Source organism: Vespula vulgaris, chromosome 8 (genome assembly GCF_905475345.1).
Source record: "Vespula vulgaris chromosome 8, iyVesVulg1.1, whole genome shotgun sequence".
Lineage (NCBI taxonomy): Eukaryota > Metazoa > Arthropoda > Insecta > Hymenoptera > Vespidae > Vespula > Vespula vulgaris.
The window spans coordinates 3,592,255-3,616,322 of NC_066593.1; the positions used below are offsets into that span (position 1 = coordinate 3,592,255).

A 24,068-nucleotide genomic window follows, 5' to 3' on the forward strand; every position below is an offset into this window, starting at 1 on the left:
ATTGATAAGTGAAGGTCAAGTGACGATTTAAAGAGACTAGACGTTAGTGTGAAACAACTATGTACTTTATTACAAGTCGAACGTATATGTACTTTATCACCGACATTAACATTTCATAATTTTTCATATAAAAATAATTGATTTCTTACTTAATTCGTTTATTGAGTTAATATAACTAAAGTTGTATGGAATCAATGCGAAATTTTGATGAGTGAGTAAAATCAGTAAGTGGTTGCGATAAGCGCGAGGTTGCGATAATAAATGACTATAGTCGTCTTTAGTAATGGAAGGATTAAACGTATACTTTTACAATCTTTTTCTTTTTTCTTTTTTCTTTTTTACTTCATAATCTATTTTATCTTAACACAAGAGGGATGAAGCGTGATAGTATGCAATTGTTCATTCAAGTGTAGAAATAAAACCATTGGCACCGGCGAGCACGTGTTGAAAATCGCGTGGATGAAAGAGTTCCGCCAAGAACATTAAGACTGTGGAGGAAGTTAGAAAGAAAGATGAACAGAGTGAGGGAACGAAACAGAATTACAGGTGTATATTTCTGTGTGTGTGTGTGTGTGTGTGTGTGTGTGTGTGTGTATACTCATAGAAAAGGAAAAAAAGAAGATGGAAAAAGAGAAAGAGAGGGAGAGAGAAAGAGAGAGAGAGAGAGAGAGGGAGAGAATGCGAGGGAGTGTGAGAGGATATTTGTATGTGTGTGTTCACAGAAAGAAGAAAAAAGAAAAGTAAGTGGAAACAGAGGGAAAGAGAAAGAAAGACAATAAAGAGAAAGAGACAGAGAGAGAGAGAGAGAGAGAGAGAAAGAGAGACTCAGTGGAGGGAGAAGGTAAAGGTGTATAGGGATTGATATTGATTTCAACCACGCGTTGTTGGCAGGCAGTCAGTTAGAAACTAGGCGTTCTTCGAGTAAGAGGTTCGCTATAAAATGCCTTCAAAGTGTAACAACAAAGTTGATGATCGAGATCTTCCTGAAAGAACATCATGTATCGGTGACAGGATAAAGGATCCTCTTGTCAGTCTAGCGGTGACCACCATCGGTGCGTTTTACTTTTTCCTCTCTTCTTATCCTCGTCATTGATACTGCCAGATGATTTTCAAGAAAATAAGGTAATGAACGTAGTAAGGAAAAATTACAGCGTTTCTCGATTTACTTGGAAATTGATTGGAAATCTCTCGCTAGTCATATCGATTGTTTTTTAATCAACGTTTGTAGAGACTATGATGATTGACTCACGCGGGAAATTTTCTTCTGATCTTCTGATTTAAAATCAGAGAAGGAAAAGGAGAAAGAGAGAGAGAGAGAGAGAGAGAGAGAGAGAGAGAGAGAGAGAGAGAGAGAGAGTGAGAGAGAGAGAGAGAGGGAAAGAGAGATTAGGATTGTATAATCTTATACCGTTGAACTTCACGTACGTTTTTAGACGATTCTTTTCGATAAGTCTATAAATGTAAACAATGTTGTACGTGCGATGTAATCTATTGTTTTTTTGCTAACAAAGCATAATAACACTTTCTGTTAATTACCAAGTCAATGCGTTAAAAGTTCATATACCATGTGTTTGTTCGAACTGTAAGATATATAAAAATTAATAATGTTTTTTACACTTATATATTCTTCGATTATTTGTTATCATTTGGATTTATATTGTGAATGATAATCGAAATTTTGCTGTATGTTAAATTAATAACCAATATATAATTATGTCAATATAACGTACACTAGTTTTAATTGCTCCAAATTTTGTATTAATCCTTTGGACTTTCGATTTTACTTCTAGTAACGTATTTTGTACATTAAAAATAAATTCACTTGCACGCATGGATAAACGAACATCTGGCTATACGTAAAATCGCCCTTTGCCGATCGTGCCAAAGCCAATATGGTATCGTAAGAAAAAATTTCGAAACACATTAACTTTTTTGTCCATATAGAGAAAATTCTCTTGTTGATATAAAATTTTCACGTAAACCTACGTCAAATAAAAACTTTTGATAACTCGTTAATCGACGAATTAATCGAATAATAGTTACGTTTACAAAAACAAATATAACATATATTACGAAATGTTTTATTTAATTTCATACAACGACAAATAATGTACGAAATCAGAAACAAGTAGGTATACACAAATATTGTTGACGCGTTTATCTGGTAGCAGAGATCGAAAATATGTAAGTTTATTTTGATATTAATTTAATTAATATAATATATGTATGTGTGTGTGTTTATCTATATATATGTATGTATGTACGCATGTACGTATGTATGTATGTATGTATGCATATATATACCAGTCACGCCACTCGTACATCCATAGTACGAGTATCATACTCGATATTAGAAGGCAAGGGATTCAAACAAATGACAAATATTATGAATAATTATTAGTCAGACTTTTAGACAGTTCTAACTTCAGAATGTTGGGTTGAAGGTCACTAAGAGGATTTATTAAACTATATTCGTAAATCGTGTCTAGCGAACACAATAGCGAATCATCCTCGTTGTCGTCGGCGTCATCTTCGTTTTCTATAGGTATAACTTATATATAGTAGTGGTTGCGCTTGGTATGACGAAGTAATTTAATGGTAGCGCGATTAGGATAGTAGAAGAGGAAAGGGTAATATACGAATTGAATCGTTTTATACACGCTACACGGTTTCGATCATACACAGTACAAGGGATCGATCAGTCACGAGTCAGGCGTACTTCCGAACAGTCAGACCAGGCTCAAATGCTTTCTAAGATCAAAGAGATTGATAAACGCATCGATCGCATTTCCTCCGTCGGCAATACGGTCAAGGATCTGAACGAATTTATACTTGTTACATCGTCATTTCGAGCTGTACGTGTAAATAAACATTTTCTGTTTGTATCTTTTTCGAGAGTGAATGAAAAATGAAAGTATGTGTGTGTATGTGCGTGTGCGTGTATGTTCGCACGTGCATGTGAGTACATGCGTGTATATGTTCCTATATGTTTATTTTATTTTTTCTTATAACCAGTTCAAGATCAACATAATTACAAATTGATATTTTCTTTCTCATCACATTCTTCTTGAAATATTTACTTTATCGCTATCATTATTGTTATTGTTATTATTATTATTATTATTATTATTATTATTGTTGTTGTTGTTGTTGTTGTTGTCGTTATTGTTACTATTATTATAATTAACAGTAATTTATTTTAACATTTATAAAGATAAAGAGTAATATTACACCTTGAATAAAATCGTTAAGTAGATTGGAGGTAATAATTTTGTCACAACTCTTATCTTGCAATTAGTTTTGTAATATCCGCTTTTCCTACTACATTGGCACTTCACTTATCGTACGTAAAGAAATATTCAATTATTAAGAACATATTTTCGTATAGAGAAATCACAAATCTATCTTATTGCAGAAAAGAAGTAAATTTATAGATAATGTAACTATACGGTTATGTACGGTATGTTATTTCCTCTTTTTCTTAGTTTTTTCAAACTTGTTTTGTCTTCATAATTGTCTTGACGTCATCGTTGATGTTTTTACTTTCGTATCTTCCTCGATCATACGAGTCCGGTGCATTATACACCGGAATGTCCGGTGTTGTGTTCGAATATCCGACTTTTATGTTCTATATCGTACGGTGACTTATTAAAAATTTCATTAATGATCGTTAATATGCCTATAAACACACAAGTTATATCGTTAAATATTATATTTCTCCAGTTAGATATTATAATTCAAGTATATGTATTGTTTCGCTAATTTTATCTACGATTAAAGAAAAAGTTGATAATCGCATATGATTATATCGATTGTTAGTTGAAAGTCATGATACGAAAACCGATGATAAGATATGTAATGATGGATATGTATTTTAAAAATTAGCAAATCGAGAAAAAGTACCGATAACAATGTTTGTTTATTGGTCAACGTAATTTCCGTCCTACGAACATGTCTTTTCATCATATTTTTTATTTGTTTCTTTTTTTTTCTCCGTGTTAACACTTGATGGATCGTACAAAATTCATTAAATTTAATGCGATAATATTTGAAGTGAATTATTAATTTTTTCAGAAGATGAATGAATTGATAATATTTGAACAATTTTAATCGATATGAAGATTGCGAAAAAAGAAAGAAAATATTAAAAGTGATTTATTGAAACGGTGTCACCTGCGCTCGAACGACAAAATCAATAATAATAGGGCAAGTTTGTAATAAATTAACGTGGAGTTAATATTGACTGATTGACCCAACTAGCACGACCTCCGGGCACTTCTGTATATACTATAATCTGCCATTTCTTCGTGTGAACCTCAGCGCCATAGGTTAGGGAGGTTAATTAGTTGGAACTGTCTGTCATTTATGACTGCTACGATGATTAAAGATTTAATGCTCACTCTCTTTGATATTATAGAATAATTTTGACATATGAATCGTTCGAAAAATATATATATGATTTTTAATTACACATGTTAAATATACACAGGACACATACATCAAAGTTTTATCTTAGAAAAAATCGATTTTTTGTTATACAAAAAAATGACGTAATAATATTGATAAGAAATACGCGAACGATAAATATTGAAACGAAAATTAATTTGAATGAAAAATTCGTTGAAGAAATAGTATTTTGTAAATTGTAAGAAAATAGAACTAAAATTGGCGCCTTTCGTTATGAAATTGCAGAGAAGATACGTGCTGCGCTCTTTAATCTGCGCAGACGTCTTATTTCTCTTTTGAGGTTACGAGAATCAATAGTATTGTACAATATCTTTGACTAATAATTATTAAAGAAAGTAGATAATTATTAAAGATGGTTTTATATATAAAAGGATTATTATCACCTCGCAAATTTATATTCTTATTTTTCCGGTGTTCTTTATGTAAGTCTGTTAGAATATTGCTGAAAATTAGTGTGATTACTTCCACGTCTTATCAGTCACGTGTATGACACTTTGAATAATTTCACGGAGTTTACATGTTTGAAAAGTTTTGAATTTCAAAACGGGGAAGGATAAGAAAGTATATATTTATCATTAAATATATATATATATATATATATAATAAATTAAATGTTAAATAAAATGACAAATTTTTTCATACTATATCAATAGTTAAAGTTTATATTCTTCAATATAAATAAATTAATATGTATATAGAATTACTTGGAGAGTGTGTGTATGATCATTAAAATAGATAAAGTACTAGGACAATTTGGAAAATTCGCGGTTTTTTTTTTTTAATTTATAAATTTTATTCTTAAAACGAAACACATCTTAAAGTGAAAAATAATGCCGCGAATTTTTCAAATTGTTCATATTTTTTCGAAAATATAAATATGTATATTTTAGAAAAGAATATTCACTTCATTTTTCATGAAATATTTATTTTGAATGTATAAATTCTAAACTAACAAAATATATATAATGTTAAAAGAAATAAACATAACTTAAGGAATGCTGGGTCAATATGAGCGGAAAAATTCATAATTAGAATAATAAAATATGAAAATAATAAAAATAGAACAATTATTATAGCAAAAAAATGAAAATTTCTATTGAACAAACTTTTTCTTGATTTTTTTTTCTATTAACACCTTATATAAATAAAAGTCTACTATTCTTTTTTGAGATCTAAATAAATATTAGATTACGAGTGTAATTTACTTTGTTATTAAAATACCAATATTAATTGCAATGCTTTTAAAAATAATGATAAAACAAATTTAAAAATAAATATTTAAGCATTTTTATGTATTGTGTTTTAAGTATTTTGTATAGTAACGTTCGTTTTTAAGTCTAACCTGTTCGTCATTATGAAACGTTACATTTTGAAAAAAAAATATAATTGTTTGTAAAATTATTGCCAAATTTTATATACCTATATGTAATATTATAATAATGTTATATATATTTTTTTTACAGGTCGCCAAGCTATGTTAAATAAATTTTGGAGTTATGAAGTCTTACAAAAATACTTTCACACAAAAACAGAGCCACCTCATGTACAACTGTTTTCCCAACCAAAATGTCAAATGTACGTGGCTACGTGGTATTTGCTTTATCGTTGGTTGATCTTCGTCGCCTGGATCAGTATTATCATCTGCTCTATTTTCGAATTTGGAAGTTATGAACCTCTCTTCAAATGGCAAAAATGGTCAATTTATTTGACGAATTGGGATTTGCTATTAGGAGTAACACAAGCATTTCTAGGAGCCTTAATAGTTTCTAAAAGATGGAGACAACAAAAGGATGCAGCTTTCAATCCTTATGATATGAAATTAACGATGCTAGAAAAGTCCTATTGGGTTTTCTATACTGTGACATCTACTTTAGCTGTGGGTGTGACTATTACTTATTGGACTGCAGTATACAATCCTAAGATTCATCATATAGATCCATTAAATATCTTATTACATATTTGTAACAGTATTTTAATGTTCTTAGATCTATCTATCACAAGTGTTCCATTATATATGAAGAATGTTTGGTGGTGCCTTATCATAATATTATTTTATATAATATTTTCCGTAATATATTATGCAGCAGGTGGCCTGGATAAAAATGGATATCATTATATCTACAAAATTCTTGATTGGGAAAAGCCAGGTCAAACGTTATTGATATGTATAGGTGGTATGGTGTTTGTTATATTAATGCATTTCGTACTATGTCTTCTTGGTAATGCCAAAGACTGCTTGTATGTTAGAATTACTAAAAAACTTCACGACATTCCTTCAACGACAAAAATCGATTTCACTGTAACAAAAAAAGAAGCAGAAATTGTTTGATTAATCAGATATTTGAAGTAAGTTAATGTATTGATATTTAAATGCACATACTTGAGAAGTGTTGAAGCATTCCTACTATCAGTTTATTCCAATAGTTTTCATCTGATATGAAAATTTGAATTAAGTATTATAGTACATTATAAATTTATCTTGCTATTGATATCTTAAAACTAAGTTTTGTTTATAACAGTCTCAATATTTCACAATGATATTAGAATAATGTGTAAGATCAGTTCCAACATGTATGTTTATTTATATGGATCTTTTTTCTTTTATCAGCAATCAATATTGTCTTATAATGGCATTATCAGGCGAATTTGAAAACTATATCTATTATCATACAACTCATTCATACTTCCTTTCATTTATCTATTCATCAATGCATCATTTCATAACATTATTGCAAAAATGATTTTGCATACCTCGCTTTATAATAAATTTTAGAATAGTTATTTTTCAAATATTACATAAAAACATGTACTTTGTACGTGCATAAAAAAGTTCCTTGACTTCGTAGAAAAGTATTCATTATTATAATCAAATAAGTGATTGTAACATTAATATTTAATCTTAATTTTTGTATACATTTATTCAACGAACATCTAACCATTGTCAAAAAAAATTTCATATAGAAAAATAAAATAAGAAGTAGACTATAATTTTTATGAAAAAATATCAACAATTTATTAATAAAATAACGATGTGTAAAGCAATTATGGACTGTTATACAAATAAATCGTGGGCTCAAAACGGCCCTCAATCACAGACCATATTCAATTCTATACTATACTTAAAATAATAGTGACCACTTTTTTTTAATAATATTGAAACATTTAACACATTATTCAAGACCACGCAAATTTACAGCACTTTCTGATGGTCCTGAATCAAGTAATAAAACCTGATATTCTGTTCCTCCCACATCATCTTGATAATACATTGATGGTAATTCTTCAGTAAACAATAATTCTTCTTCCATATCACTTGCACCTAATATAACATCAGATGCTCCTGCAACAGAGTTCATTGATGCACCATTTGTCTTTAATTTCCACACATCTGAAAATGTCAAACTGGTCCTTGCAGAGCCATGATCTTTTCTGAGATTTGATTGCAATAATTGTTCATTTGTTGCATTTTCATGGATAGAATCATTTCTTAGCACTGTGCCTAAGAGAGGTGGTTGTGTTTCAGGCAAAGAATTCATTTCCGAAGATGCGCTAACAATAACAGCATCGCAAGGCGTTACCATGATCATTTGCTCTGTGGGTTCTGATGTTGAAGAAGGTGTAGCATATAAAATGTAGTCCGTATTAGTAGTTGTAATGTCAGTAGCTCTACTTTTTAATGATTTATCACAATCTCCAATAGGTGTACCATGTATTTTCGACATATGTGCTCTTAATGTGGCTTTTGTACTATACGATCTTGTACATGTCTCTACGGGACAATGATATAAAGTTTTTATTTCATCTTGATGTGTTATAACTTTTAAACTTTGATTTTCACTGCCATTATTTAAACTCGTTTCACATGGTTGAGACAATACTGGTACAGAAGCATTCTGGGAAATAAGTTCTTTGTTAAATTCTATAGATTTTTTTTTCAATTTTATAACAGGATTTACTCTAGAACAATGAGATTCTGTCGTTTTAACACGTTTTTGACTATTTGAAGATTCGCGCGAATTTCTTTCTATGTCTTCTTTATTTTGATGTTTCTTAATGTGTACATATAAACTACTTTTTGCAGAAAATTGTGTATTGCATATGTAACATTGAAAGTACCTCCCTTCCTTGTGCGTCAATCTATGTTCTTTAAGATGCTCAGACCTCATAAATGCTTTTCCACAGGAAGCAACATCACATATAAATTTCCGTTCATTAGTATGCTTTTTTTGATGCCTTTTCAACTTACTGGATGATGAAAAAGCCCACTGACAGCCTTGAAAAGTGCAAAGATATGGCTTACACCCAGTGTGAGAACGTATGTGTGCTTTGAGTCTACACGGTTTATCAAATACCTTACCACATCCGGGCCATGAACACTTTACATCGATTTCTTTGTAACTGTGACACCTCTGATGTGATGTTAATGCATTACTACTATAATACCTTTTACCACAACCTTCATGTTTACAAACATAAGGAGCATGACTCTGATCATGTGATTTCATATGCAACTCAAGTGCTCTTTTCGTTTGAAATTTTTCCTGACAATTTGGTACTTGACACGTAATTCTATTTGGACGACTATGTAACTTCTCATGACTCCATAAATTATATATGGTAGTAAATCTTCTATTGCAACCTTCTACTTGGCAAACATAATCCTTACGTTTTGAATGAGTTTCTTTATGTCGTTTTAATTTAAATTCAGAATAAAATGCCCATGCACATCCTTCATAATCGCACTGAAATAAAGTAAATTGTATAATTATATGCACAAAAAAATGTACTCTAAATACAATTTTAATTATATACTTCATACCTTAAATGGTCTTACTCCATAATGAGCTAGCAAGTGTCCTTTTAAAGCATAAAGTCTACTAAATTGTCTATTACAATCTTCTCGTGGACATAACCACAATTTCCCGTGCTCGGTTATCGAAATAGGTTGCAAATTGTCATCTGTAACACCTAATTCTGCTAAAGCATTAGATATTATCATTTCATGCTGATTGCTCGGGTTCATTTCAGAATTACATTCGGAAGTTCCAGTCCAACCAGGAGAAGTATCTATTCTTGGCAGTTTTGGAAAATTTCCGGTAGCTTCAATCAATTCTGAAGTTTTACCCTGATATATTTGTTCCTCTGTACCAGTATTAATAACAATTTGCGTCATATTAGAAATTTTGTCAGTTGATATAGCAACAACAGCCATTACGCCTTCTTTTGATTCTATTTTTTTATCAAATTTTTCAGATATTCTTCTACGCTTCTTGATAATTCTTGGCTCCAATTTTATTCGTGCCTTTGATTTTAATTGTTCCATAATAATATTGCCTGAGTTAGCTATATTAATAATACCTGTTGTATTTTCTATAACATTATCATTATTAAATACATCTGTAAAAGAGTTTGATGTACTTTTAGAAGAAGAAACAATATTATTAGCTCCTGAAGTTTCTTGCATAACATCAATATTTTCAAAATCAATAGGTAAATCTGCCATTTCTACAGAATCATCTGCCGAAGTATGATTCTCCGTTTCGTCTCCTTCACCTACCAACTGCGCTCCTTCTTCTGACTGAATAGACGTATCAGTTAGATGTTCGTTAGGTGTATTCAAAGCCGTTGGACCACTGGTAGATGGTAAAATTTCTCCAGCTACCATCATATCGTCAGGTGAAAGAGATAAAGGATCGAGTTGGTCCAATCTAAATTCAGGCAGTATGAATTCATCATCCTTTTCACAAACCTCCAACAGCTTCTCAGTCTGAAATTCTTGGAGTATGGAATGCTCGTAACTCAGGTTAAGTTTTTTATCGGACAAATCTATATCTATAGACAGTGCATCAGGATCCTTTCCCAGGAAAGAGTGTGGCAATTCGTTGTTCAAATATCTTTCGACGCCTTCTTCTACCTCCGACTTGATAACGTCTAAGTCCATGCTTGACACGGACTCGGTTCGTGTTTTCAACCATTTCTCGATGTCGGCAACTGTCTCAACGTCTGTTGTCTTTTCGATCAAATCAGCACCACCGTCTGAAAAAACACCGTTGTGAATCGACGAATAATCCAAGCACCAAACCTTTTCGGTATAACCGATCGCTTCCTCGTTGTTTCTTGCTTTCACTTTTCCTTTTTTATCGTCGATTCGTCTTTTCCTTTCGTCCGGAGAAGACGTTAGAGAATTCGTATCGTTTTGCTCCGATGTAATTGAACCGATACCGACGTCCACGTGAGTCCAAACACGAGCGAACGATGGAGCTCGACGGTTACGAAAGATTCGCGGGACTTGTTTTGACTTAGAAGCGGAGGGAACTCCTTTACGAGACATTTGACTGCCCCGTAGCTCTGATTCTATAGGGGTCCACACTAAGCGACAATGCCGCCATCGAGGGCGGCCTCAGCCAACAAAGTCGGTTCTCACTCGGCTGGCAAAAACCGATCATGAATATTTATTCCTTCGGATAACTTTTTTTACTTTTTTCTTTTTTCTTTTTTTATTTATTTATTTTTTTTTCTATATCTTTTTTCTGTCTTCTATAATTTTTGGCTCTTTTTTTGACTCTGTCATTAAATTCTTAAATACTGATCCAATATTTGTTTGAATAATTATATCGAAAGTAACCTTTGCAATGAAATAAATATATTATTGGCCTGTATGTATGTATTTACACATATATGTTAAGGGTCGATACTCACGATCAAGAGCTTTTTATTTTAAAGCAGTGTTAAACTAGCAAGTAATTAATTTCACTAAATCACAAAATTCTTACTGTTCTCGAATAAACTTTTAATTATGGAAATAACTGTTTTTAATCGTAATCTGATAAATTATCTGGAAAAAATATTTTTATAGATTTTTCAAATCTAATCAATGACGTCAAACATACTTGCAAAAATACTTTTATTGCAATGCAAGCATATACTATAAATAATACGACGCAATAAAACTTATGATAAAATTTATATCGAATGGTCAGTCATGATCGATATAGATCGATCAAAAATTTTTTCCTTGAAAGTGTCCAATCGTAATCGACTTATAAAGAAAAGTTATACTTCAGCCATAAGAAAAATACTTATTACTGAATATCTTCGAATTTATTATTATTATTGTGTTGCCAAAATAACTTATTACAATTATTCTATTTAACTTTTTATCACGAAAAATGATTTTACGTATTAGATGGTTTGGTTAGTTTTTACTCTGTTATCTGTTATGTGGCGCCCTCTGTTCTACAGTATAATTTTAAACTGTGCATTTTTATTGGTCGAGTAAAATTATTTGAAAATTCAGACTTCTTTTGTTTTAATTTCTTGATTTTTTGCACTGTATACAAAAGAATTGTTATGAATATTTTTCAATAATCAAATATAGTGAAATATGATTAATTATATTCTATCTGGGAAAGAAATATTTTTTAAGCTCATTTATAATACTTATAATATGGATAATTTATATTAATTGTGATAAGATAATTTTTGTTATTTGTAAAAACATTGAAAAGTAAGTGAACTTTAATTACCAATTTTTTATGTCATTCGATTGTAAATCATCCTTTCGATCCTTTATCTTTTCATTTGATATTTTTTCAGTTTCACATGTTGATTTAATTAATTTTTTAGTTTCACATGTTGGTTTAGTTAAATTTCCAATTTCACATGTTAATTTAGTTAATTTTTCAGTTTCACATGTTAATCTACTTAATCTTTCAGTTCCATTCGTTGATTTAATTAATTTTTCAGTATCACATGTGGTTTGTAAATTTTCATCTAACGAATGTTTAGGATTTCTTATGACTTTTACGAAAGATTTTCCATACGAATTCATTTTTGTATTAAAAGGTTGCATAATATTATTAGTCGTAATTCCATCTTTGCAAGTGAATGCACATTTTTCTTTCACTATTGGTCTCATTTCTTTGAAAGGAATTGAATTTGGTTGAAATTGATTAATCTTGCATTTATGGTTTTGACATTGTAAGCCAGAATAAGGACGTAATTTCTACGACAGAAGATTCAAATATATATATTCTTGAGCTAGAGAATATGATATATAAATAGAAATAATATATTTATATTATTACTTTTCCAATATTTGCTATGATTGCTTTACTTAAGACAGCTCTAGGAATTTTATATGAACGATGTGGTTTTGGCTGCGGTTCAGGACATTCGTGGTTATTAGTTTTAATTATTTCTGTATAAATTAACACATCTCCAAGAGTTGACTGATAACATGGATTTAGCAAGCGTGGATCTTGCTTGCGTAATGCCATTTGTTTCTGATAAGTTATTGGACAGATACATAATGATGGACAGGTTTTCTTTGAGTCAATTCCAAAAAAACGTTTCCAAGAAGATGGTTTTACTTTTATGGGTTCAACCTTTTTGCAATTAGTAGGTTTTTCTTTAATTACAGGTGGAGACTTACGAAATTTCAATAAACTTCTTTTTGGTTTACTGTAGTCTTCTAAGCATTTAGAGGGCTGTCCGGTAGAAGGTTCTATTCGAGTAAGAGGTAATTTTCTACAGCTTCCTGATATATATTTATGCTCTTTATTAAATGTTAACATTTCTCTTTTAGATTTTCCAATTTGATAGGTTCTAATGTTTTGTTTAAAGATATTACAAAATATTGGTATTTTTTGAAAATTGCTGACATGTTTGTTAATCTAAACAAAGACAAAATTGCATTTAAAAATCTAAATGATTTTAGGAACAAAGTATTTTTATTTAAAAAATGATTAAATTTTTTAGATATATAACAAATAAGTTTATAAATAAATTAATAAAGATAGAATATAAAAGTAAGATACTTACATTAAATAAAGGTGAACTTGAAATATTGATTATTGTCCGAAAAAGTGCCATAATGTATAAGTATTTTATAAAAAGAGAAAATTACCTCTTACATGATAGTTTATGTTATTTTATGTTACTTTATGTTACATAACTCTTCATTAAAAGGATTTTATTAAAATCTTAAATATAAAGAGTAATGTTAAAAATCGATGAATGACTATATTCAGATAGTTACATTCGATAATTGTCGTCATAAACGATTTCTTTAAAAGGACAATATGTACATATATATCTACCGTTCGGTAATAAACAAAATAATATTATAATTTTTTTTTAAGAATATACTATTTTAGTTAAATATAAATTAATAGGCCTAAATCAAAGTCTCGCTTTTCAGACGAGAGAAATTACACGGATCGTTGCCGATATCGATTCGGTCCTTTGATCGCCGACCGTTTCCAATGCCTATGTAAACCTCTAAAGTGGCCTTACCATCAATTTGGCCAGGGTCGATTTCGGGAAACACAGGGATTACCGATACCACGCCTACAAACGGAATCGCACCTCGTTGAAATGTGAATAAAAGGTAAATCACTTTAGTCAATTCATTTACATTAGAAATTAACATTTTGCCTTTTCAGCTTATCTCTCTTTAATTGATAACATAAAAAGCTTAATTAATGATGCGACTATTAGGATTGAGAATAAGAAGATTCGCATAATGTGCTCTATATTACAAGTACGTAATCAATTATGAGAAAATCAATTATGGTTTATTGGTAATTCAGGAAGTCTTGATCGATCTAACGTCGTTTTTATGTTCCTCCATCGAAACTCAACTCGCAAAGAGAGAGAGAAAGAGAGAGAAATATTGCCTCTGAACTCTCTCTCTCTCTCTCTCTCTCCCTCCCTCTCATCTCTCCAAATCGTAGAGACAAGGTGGATGCAAGGAGAACTCTGGAAGCATTTGCGAGCCGGTGCGCAGATTGATTCGGTTCGGCTAAACCGCCGCCGCGCCGTTGCTTCGATTCCCGCCACCCCCTTCTCTGCTTTCGACGATCCTCGCAAGGGGTGCCGGTGCTATCCAGAGCCCCGATTTTCTGCCGGCGAGTCGCGGTGAGGAAGGGTGTTTACTCAAGACACGACAATTCATTACGTAATTGAATTGAATGAGGCCTCTCTTCCTTCCACCCCTCAAATCCAACCGACCGCCCTTCTACCTCTACCAACGCTGTACGAGCTCCCTCTACGTCCACGCTTTTACATGTATGCGTATATATATGTACCGTATAGATATAGGTGGCGTTAGTGAGGGGATGAGGTTTATTCTAGCAGTAGCAACAGCAGCAACACACACACAGGGACGCGTGCATGCTCGCGCGTTCGCCGCCTGTGGGGTATGCTAGCAACCGAATTAAACGATTAGTTAAACTGATTTCGAGTTAGGTGAATGAATAAGTAATCGGATTTCTCGTTAAGGTAATCGCATTGCGCCCTGATTGGCTCCGTCTGCCTGCGTTTATAAGCCATACCCTCTCTCGTCCTACCATTTCGATCTCCCTCCTGACCCTCTCTCCTTTACCCCTCTCACTCTCACTCTCTCACTCTCCCTCTGTTTCTCTCTCTCACTCTGTTTCTCTCCCTCTCTCTCTTTCTCTCTTTCCCTCCCTACCTCACCCTCTCGTTCTCAGGATGCACGTTGTCGGACCACGCGTACTCCTTTTTCCCCCTCATTTCCCTCGCGTATCTCCTTCTCTTTTTCTCCTTTACCACTTGTCCGACTCGAATTTTCTTTATTTTTCAATCGGAAACTATCTCTCTTTGGTATCTTCCGTTTTTCTTTGTCGATTTCCTCCTTTTCTTTTAACATCTTTCCTACGATTTCTCATATTTTCATTTTATACTACTTTTTTTTCTGCCCTTTTCTTTTCTTTTCTTTTTTTCTTTAAACTACATCCAATATTATGATTAAGTTTATATATCTATACACGTGTCTACATATTTCAATTACTCATGATATTCTATATTTACAAGTTTTCCTTTTTCTCTATTCGTCAACTCATTCATTCGCTTCTCCCTTTCCCTTTCCCTTTCCCTTTCCCTTTCCCTCTTCCACCCTTTCTCCCTTTATTTATCCATCTTTATCCAATCTCCGTGTCTATATCTATTCGATGAGACGTCGTTCTCTACGAGCCGACGATGTGCCGAGCATGTTTGCCCGAGCAATTACATTCCCGAACGCAATCCCATTTAAATATTGTCGAGTTTGGTGCTGGCAAACAGGGGGACGCATCGTAGTACAGGGTCGCAATCGAGATTCAATTCGATGTAATACGCGTGTCGTTTTTCTTTGGCATCATTACGAATATTCCTTTTTTGAATTTAAACGATAGAGTAAATCAATAAATATGAGAACACGATTTAGAAAAGTAATAAAATATATCTATGCTTTTGTATTTTAACATGTTTTATAGGTTTTATATAAAGGAAAATTTTAGTATTCTATATTATTTAATTTTTATCGATATTCACAATAATTTATCAATATTATTATAGATATAAGAATATTTATAAATATCAATATGATTATTTTACAATCGAAAAAAAATGGAAAGAAAATCGGCGGGACGAAGATAGAAACCGAGGCGCGCGGCCCTGAAGGTGCGATTTGCACCTAGGAGAAGAGGTGAGAGGGTAAAAGAGAGATAGGAGAGGGTCGAGAGAACGCGCTGTTGGGGTTTTCGGGTGCGTTAGGAAACTTAGGAAGGGAGGAGACGGAGGAGGAGGAGGAAGAGGAGGAGGAGGATGAGGAGAAGGAGGATGAGGAGGAAGGGATGCAAAGGGCGAGGGTAGTTTGAGGGTGCACGAATGCTAATGAGGGGAGTGGTGTCTCGCTAAGAGGAGATAGGTTCGGAAGAGGGAGATTGTAGGTAGGGGTGAAAGAGGGTGCGCTTTGGTGGGCGTTAACGGGTGCCGCCCATTTCAAGCCCGATTGGTCGCCGTTCGAATGGCGTCCTGGGGGTGCGTGCCATCTCGATGGTTGGTACTTGGACCGATAGGAAAACTGAGAGACGCCTTCCGTACCTACTTCGTACCCGCCACAACGTCTAACCCCCTTCGGTGTCTACTCTCGCGAGTGAACTCGCGAGTGAGCTCGCTCGCGAGCGAGATACGAGTCTTGTCTTCTCGATAATGGAGCAACTTGCCCAGTTTGTCTCCAAGAGTTTTCAAGAGAACGCGACCGCGCCGTTACCCGTCGTTGTTGTCGACGAGGATACGAGCACTCAACTTGGATTCGTCAGGAGTAACACCGAACGCGCACCCTCTACCCGTATCACCCTCAGTGTCGCGCATCTTCTTGGTGATGACAACGGAAATGAATGCCGTATGTCTCTCTCTCTCTCTCTCTCTTATACTTTTTTGCTCTCTCTTTATTTCTCTCTTATTGTCTTTTGTTTTCTTTCCCACCTCCTTTGAGCTAGGAGAAAATCTCACATATGAGAGAGATAAGGTTTAGTGGAAAGGATCCAGTGTATACGCGAGTGATAAAAATCGTGCTTCGTAGGAAGAGGTGTCCCTGTCGATATGTGTTTATGGTGTTCCAAAGATCTAAGTTCTGCATATTGTCATCTCGATCCTTTCCTATGTGTATTTTCTATACGTTTGTTTACTTATGCTTTATGATCTATCGTTGTCTCGTATTCACATATCTACATACGTTACGCGGTATTAATTAATCGAGAAAAGAAATATAATTGTCGGTTAGATCGAATAGATCATTTATAATAGAACGCGAAACGTTCTCCAGATGGAAAGTCGGCGAATCGAGAATCCAGTCAGGAGGGTAACCAATCTAATGTCGAGGTTGGTAACGTCGAGGAACCGCCATCACCGGAAACTCGATTGCAACCGGAAGACCTTTCCGTTGCGACAAAGATCAAGGACGTGGTTAAGGAGGTCAAGGCCAGCACGGAGAACGTCTCACCTCTCAAAACACCGGAGTTGAAATTGTCCGTACGAAAACTTTTGGGTTGCAGTCCTTCACCTCCCCCAATCACGAGAGATCGATCAGCTAGTCCAGAAAATTGCACGGAATCGAAAAGCCGAGTCACCAGTGCCGACGTTAAAACGACCATAAACGACTCGAAATTAACCTCGCAAGTTGCTAGATCATTGGTCCATAATCAGGAGGAAGCTGCCAAAGGTGAGAGCAATTCGTCCTTTTAATTGATCATGAACACACACACACACACAAACACACTTAATCGTTTTTATTCTTCATGTTCGTTCTTTTCTAATTGTAAGATTGATTAATCTATATTTGAAGAAATAACGATATAAAGGAAGACACTTCGATTATTACTTTCGACGTCCATCCAACGTTTGTTTCTTCTCTATCATCGCGAAGACGAAAACACTGAGGTCAAAAGCCTTTGCTCAAATACGACGTGTATCCATCGGAGGGTTCGATCTTCGTTTATAATTCAGGACGTCGTCCGATAAAGCTTCCAAGTGATAGGGTATACGCTGACCGTTCAAAATGTAACGATCATTGATTTTCGACACGTGCCAACTCGTTTCTTTTTACTTTTTTGAAAACCACGATTAGATCCACAATCGACTATCGATTTGATCTTTCGAGTACGATCGTTGATATATCATCACAAAAAATTTAATATTTTTATATATGATTTTAAAAAGATCAAGCTCCTTTCACAATTATAATTTATCAATGAACCACTTATATGATTTATATAAATTTCACAGAATTTATACATACGAGTTAATGTTTACAAAATAGTTAGATAATAATATCTCGCATAGAATCAATCCCATTACTTTTTCCAATGACAACTTTTCCTACCAAGCACAAATTTGATCGCGATCATCGTGATTACGATTTTTATAGGGATAAACAAAAGCACTATTGGACGTGTTCATCCCTCTCTTTTTCCTCTTCTTTCTCTTTAAAAAAAAAAAAAAAAAAAAAAAGAAGAAAAGAAAAAGGAAATAAAATTGTAAAATTCGACATTCGATCATTCCTCCGTACACGGTCAAACCAGGAATACGTTTGCACGTTTATAACTCGATATCGGTCGGCGGGTAAAGTCGGCATAAATTTATGGTTTAATATGCGGGTGGCCGTGTCGGTCGTGTACGCCCCCTAAAAGTCGTAGACGGTATGCTCTCTCGCGTGGAAACGCGTATCGTCGGACGTGTATTTCTCCGGGGCCCATAACTTTCCCCGATTAAGCGCAAATCAAAAAGCAATCTGCCGAGCCCCGGCAGCCATCGGAGGCGCGAAAGTAAAATCATAAATATCCGCGCGGAAAAGGAGAGCCGGTCTGGTACGTAAGGAAAGAAGAGGGTAGTGGGGGGAATTATTGGAGAAGGATCGGGGGTGAGTTAGCGAGGATGAAGGGGGAGAGGGGGTTGACGTGCGCGCGCTTAAAGTGCCGCAGTAGATCAGCTCGTCTGACCATCGCTAGAGAAAATTGCACGTCCGATCCTAGTATCGAGTTCGATCACTGAATCACGATGTTCACGGCGATAAACTTTGGGAGATTGAAATTCCCCTGATGGAAGCAATGCGAGTCTCTCTCTCTCTCTCTCTCTTTCTCGATGATATCAGGATTCACTCGTTTCATTGGCTTTTGATTTTTTAATTTTTTGATTTTTCTCCAATGTCAGGATGAACGATACTGCTAGTTACGAATGAAAAGACTCTTACATAGAGATGTTTTTCTTTTCTTTTCTTTTTTTTAAAAAGAACTCCTTTATATAGGAGTCTTGTAGTTCTTGTAGTTCTCTTAAGTACACTTAAGCGTATAGTTGCTAGAACTATGAGATTTAATTGTACTTTTTATTATGGATATCCTCTATGGTATTCATATTCACCAGTGGAATTGTGATGCAGAATATATATGTTGCTGTAGCAACCTTTATGGAGGGCAAACGATTAAAATATATCAAGTAAAAAAGTGAGCATAAAATATAAATACCTTTGCACGAATTGACACGATATAGGGACGTTAGAAAGGACACGGTAAATTACGAAGTATCACGTAAGTACTTATTTATGATATCGACACTAAGACAGACACGTTTACGCCAGGATAACTGTGAACAAACGACGAGGGTTAGAGAGTTTATCCCGTTTAGGCCTTTCTCCGCCTAATAACCGAAATATCTCCGATTCGTTTCGTCGAGAAAAATACACAACGAAGGCGAAGCTTCACCGAAATAGAACAAGTTGAAATGGTGCCTTCGATATCACTGACTCCGAGCAAGAGGGCAGCGCTTTTGGTAATCGAATTAGCCGACCCTTCGTGTCCGAGTGTGATTGCTTCGGTTCTTTGGCGAGGGTTAAACTGTAGTCTTCTCTTTTCTTCCCTCACGTTACGAGACCGCTGATCATACAAGGAGTCTATCGGATTTTTCTAAAATCATTAATTTTTAACGAATTTCGGTATTAACATTCTTAACAATTTAAACTTTAAATTTACACACAAACACATATTTATATATATAAGAAATATTTCGAGTTTAGCCAATCAAATTTTGACGATGCAATTCCGATGATATATATATATATATATATATATATATATATATATATATAGGTGGATAAATAAAAATATAGGTATAACGAAAAAAAAATCACGATAATCTTATTACGAATGATAAATAATTTCATAACTTCCGTCTCCACCTCTGTTAATTCTAATTTTTGAACTCGGCTCTACTAAAATTGCTATTGTTTGGATTTTCAAAAAAAAATCCAATATGGTTCTACTTCGCGATTAAATTTCGTCGTTATCGAGAAAAACGAGGGATGACTCTGTACGTAAAAGGGATGTAACGCTCGCGAGAGACATTCGTGGCTGGGGTGAACAAAAAGAGGGTGGGGCCGTAAACCACGCGAGTTATTTTGCGAGGAGGGATTTTAAACCGCTGTACATATGGATGCGGGCTTTCCTACGGCAGGGTTCCGATTGGATTACGTAGCTATGCGTTAATTGATTAAAGCGCTATACGCATTGCCGTATGGTAGCCATTTTCGAGGCGCGCCTGCGTATCATTGAAAATACTACGAATCTCTGTCACATTTTTTTCATATCACACGAATTAATCAATTTTACTATCCTTCGGTTTTCATGGCCAACAACAAACATTCTATTTCTGGAGATCGGATCGTAACAATCTAGTAAATCTTTTGTTTTTAATTCGTATGTTAATATTAATAACAAAATAAAAATGTTAATTTCGAGGAGTCAGAAACATCTTTTGATTATTATTATTATTATTATTATTATTATTATTATTATTGATAATAATTGCGTTATATGGAAATTTTTAATGAAACTTTATCATAATATTATGAGGACATAATATATAAAATGAATTATAAATTGTATTTCATTAGTAAATAGGACATATGCTTTAAAAGAAAATGATTATATTTTAGCAGTATTATTGATTAAGAATTAACAAATTGAATAAGAGATAATCAAAAGTATGAAATTCTCGAGTCGAAGTCATAGAGAGGCCGTTTTCACTTGAGAAATTCCATCGGACAGATGGAGAAAGCCAAGAAGAGGGTGATTAAGGTAGGAGAGTTGGTCGTAGAGATCGTAGGGTAAGAGGGTAAAGGGAAGAAGAGGTGACTAACGACCCCCTATAAGACTGCGTAGCTCACCACTTTGCTAAATTATATAAATCACATCCCCTTCGTCAAGCGGCTCTTACGAGAGGCGCTTAATCCTCCCCCGAGCTCCACCCACAACCCTACGTCGAAGCAACTCCCAGAGTTCCCATCGGCCAACACCTCCCGAGAGTTGTACCGTAGTTACTTTACATTAAGCACCCATTAATTAATTCGTATACTTCCTTTATTATCGGCATGTCTCTTTAACTTGCGGCATCACATTACAATTCTCATTTTACAAATTTTCTCGGTTTCATTCGTAGTACAATTTCTTCCTTTGATTCCATGGTCAATCATAATAAAAAATATTGAGATATCTGGCAGAAAAATGATGATTGTTAAATTATTTTTGGATCTAATAAAGCAACAAAGTTTGGTATAAAAATCATCCCGATGATTATTAAATTATTTTTTTTTTCTAAGGAAATTTATTAGACATTGATTTATTAAACATGTGTGTGTGTGTGTGTAATTTGTTTCTAATTGTAAATAAGACATTCAAAGGATATGACTCGTTATTTTGTTTAGTCATTTGTTTGATAAACACTCTACAGTCAACTTGCAATCGAGCTCATTTTTTTGTACAACTATATCAATGTATAATTTATATCCTTGTTGGTCTTTACCTTACACATAAAAGAGTATATTGCTCGATAATACTGTAATGGAAAGACATATAAATTTTCACGGATGTTCGAACTTGGCAAATAATTCGCGGAAAGTCATAATCCGTGAAGAAGGATTGATGAAGAGAATACTTCGAGAAGATGGTCTTGCTAATGTCAGCTAATAACGAGTTCTTCTCGACGTATGATTTGAATAAGAATATCGTAAGCTTAGCAAAATTTATGTTGATGGCGTGCAGACCGACATCAATGACCCGTGAAAGATCAGAAAGATCAATTTCGAATTCCCTTGTGTTTCTTCTAGCCTCGTTGCATTAATTATATCCAAGGTATCCAAGGAAAACGAGAAAAACATCGATTCTGTTTAGAATCATGATTGTTCTTTCGATCGTAATTAACAATAAGATTTGTCACATATCGTCATCGATGTTATAATATTAAGATAGCTCACTAAGTAATTTCGAAATTTTTTATATATTTTATATCTAAATAAACAATTAACTATAGTATTTCATTCAACTCATATATAAATAAATAATAAACAATAGTATGATACTGAGTTGGCTACTAAGTAATGTGAGAGAATTAACAATGATATTTAATTAAGTATTTTACATCGAATAAACGATAAACAATACTACATTATTTAGTTGTAATATTAGTTGAAAGTTGCTCAGTAAGTAATTTCGAAATTTTTATTAAAGAATACTGTTTATTTAAATAGAAAATCTTGAAAATTTCGAAATTACTTATTTACCAACTCCATATAATATTCAGGGTCAAATTGCCGTGGAAATGGTAATGGAAATGGCAAGCAGAGAAGATCACGAACGAATTTCACTTTGGAGCAACTCGCTGAATTGGAGAGGCTCTTCGATGAAACCCATTATCCGGATGCGTTTATGAGAGAAGAACTCAGTCAGAGACTTGGGCTAAGCGAAGCGCGAGTACAAGTTTGGTTTCAGAATCGTCGTGCAAAATGCCGCAAACATGAAAGTCAGTTACACAAAGGTGAAAAAGAATAAATTTTTATTATGCGATATGAACATGCACTTTGATTAAAATCTTTAGATATAGAATTGATAACTTTTTAATTTAATTTTTTAAATTTTGTTTAAAATTAAAATTTTGCCGATTTAAAGAATTTTATGAAATCTTTATCAGACACGGTTTAAAATGTTATCGTTCTAATAACATCATATAACTTTGAAATCATATTATTAGATTACAAAATTAATTGTTAGTTTATATCCCATGATTAATGTTTGCTGAATAGTTAAATTTAGACACAGAAAAAAATGAAGTTATAGAAAGTTATTCCAAAATCATCGATCGACTTCGCAATTTAATAATTGAAATTTTAATTCCTTCTATTCGACAAGGTGTTGCAGGTGGTATGGTGCTGGCACCACGAAGTCCACCGACGACATTGGAACCATGCAGAGTGGCACCTTATTTGCCGGCTCTTAGGCTTCATCCACCTATGCAAGGTGCTGGAAGTAACGTAAGTGCTGCAGCCGCAGCAGCTAGTTCGGCATTCGACCCAGCTGTTCTCCATTATGCCGCGGCAGGTGGTCTTTTTTGTTTACCACCACCACCACCACCTCCACCGACATCTTCGAATCATCCTCATCCCTTAAGTCTAGCTGCTTCTTTAGCCGCAGCCGCAGCACGTTCAAAGAACAGCAGCATCGCTGATCTCAGGCTGAAAGCTAGGCGACATCAAGAAGCCCTTGGACTCGATAGGCCAGCGTAAACGATCTAATCAATGATCGATGACGATGATGATTATGTTGGACGATCGATAATAATTATTCGATACTTAACAACGAACATGAGTCGGGAACGGATATGTATGTCGATAAAGAAACAACACCCACTTGTTCGTAAGTATCGTGAATTATCTTCAACGATCGAGCTTCTTTGATTGATCGATCAAAAGAGATTGGGAAGCACCAATCATCGTTTTCCAAGACGCGATATTGTTCGTCGATGATACACTCCGACGGAAAGGACTCTGACCTCCTATCGATTGCATTATGGTATACGCTTATCGTATTGTCTTCTCATGCGATGGTTCCACCATTATTCTGGTTTTAAGGATACCTATTGTAATCTATATGTTTCTCTAACATACATAGTTTGCTGTATGTGATACTATTAAAATTCGGTTTTTATAAAAATTCTTATATCTCATTTTCATCGTGATATAGTTGGATACTTCTTTTCTTGTTTTTAATCTTCTTAGATCATAATTTGGATCATATCGTCCTAATTTCGATCATATCTATATAAAAATTGAAGTCTTACGAGTCATCTATAAATTTTTATTTTTTATTATTCAATTATATCTATCATTCCGTGCTATGAGGAACGATTGTTAGATTATTGTTCGAAAAAACAGAACAAAAAGAAATATCAAATATATATATATATATATATATATATATATATATATATAT

General features: G+C 33.8%; 4 protein-coding genes and 1 long non-coding RNA gene across 10 annotated transcripts; 3 read left to right on the forward strand and 2 right to left on the reverse strand.

Moving 5' to 3' along the window:
• The first annotated feature begins 803 nt into the window (after window positions 1-803).
• LOC127065995 (protein rolling stone-like) lies at window positions 804-7,561 on the forward strand. Of its 4 annotated transcripts, none has more exons than XM_050999125.1 (2): window positions 804-1,052; window positions 5,931-7,561. In XM_050999125.1, exons 1-2 carry the CDS (start codon window positions 941-943, stop codon window positions 6,794-6,796), a joined length of 978 nt encoding a protein of 325 aa, XP_050855082.1. In that variant the 5' UTR covers window positions 804-940; the 3' UTR covers window positions 6,797-7,561. The 4 variants fall into 4 exon arrangements, with proteins under 4 accessions (XP_050855082.1, XP_050855085.1, XP_050855084.1 ...); XM_050999128.1 differs by having other exon boundaries at window positions 987-1,122; XM_050999127.1 differs by lacking the exon at window positions 804-1,052 and adding an exon at window positions 1,140-2,855.
• Window positions 7,456-11,410, reverse strand: LOC127065992 (zinc finger and BTB domain-containing protein 17-like). 2 transcript variants are annotated; one of them, XM_050999121.1, is made up of 3 exons: window positions 11,167-11,410; window positions 9,287-11,092; window positions 7,456-9,209 (listed from the first exon to the last, which is right to left on the reverse strand). In XM_050999121.1, the coding sequence occupies exons 2-3, from the start codon at window positions 10,796-10,798 to the stop codon at window positions 7,638-7,640; spliced, it is 3,084 nt and encodes a 1,027-aa protein (XP_050855078.1). In that variant the 5' UTR covers window positions 10,799-11,092; window positions 11,167-11,410; the 3' UTR covers window positions 7,456-7,637. The 2 variants fall into 2 exon arrangements, with proteins under 2 accessions (XP_050855078.1, XP_050855079.1); XM_050999122.1 differs by having other exon boundaries at window positions 7,456-8,740; window positions 8,825-9,209; window positions 9,287-11,410.
• Window positions 11,411-11,543: 133 nt separating this feature from the next.
• Window positions 11,544-13,425, reverse strand: LOC127065993 (uncharacterized). 2 transcript variants are annotated; one of them, XM_050999123.1, is made up of 4 exons: window positions 13,291-13,425; window positions 12,555-13,142; window positions 11,994-12,472; window positions 11,544-11,797 (listed from the first exon to the last, which is right to left on the reverse strand). In XM_050999123.1, exons 1-4 carry the CDS (start codon window positions 13,339-13,341, stop codon window positions 11,761-11,763), a joined length of 1,155 nt encoding a protein of 384 aa, XP_050855080.1. In that variant the 5' UTR covers window positions 13,342-13,425; the 3' UTR covers window positions 11,544-11,760. The 2 variants fall into 2 exon arrangements, with proteins under 2 accessions (XP_050855080.1, XP_050855081.1); XM_050999124.1 differs by having other exon boundaries at window positions 11,544-11,870.
• On the forward strand, window positions 11,828-13,552 carry LOC127065996 (uncharacterized). The gene is made up of 3 exons (XR_007782238.1): window positions 11,828-11,974; window positions 12,890-12,988; window positions 13,438-13,552. It is a non-coding gene; the product is annotated as an uncharacterized LOC127065996 (long non-coding RNA).
• Window positions 13,553-16,464: 2,912 nt separating this feature from the next.
• Window positions 16,465-23,951, forward strand: LOC127065795 (short stature homeobox protein-like). Its single transcript, XM_050998650.1, has 4 exons — window positions 16,465-16,657; window positions 17,081-17,476; window positions 22,384-22,617; window positions 22,989-23,951. Exons 1-4 carry the CDS (start codon window positions 16,465-16,467, stop codon window positions 23,360-23,362), a joined length of 1,197 nt encoding a protein of 398 aa, XP_050854607.1. The 3' UTR covers window positions 23,363-23,951.
• Window positions 23,952-24,068: the final 117 nt, after the last annotated feature.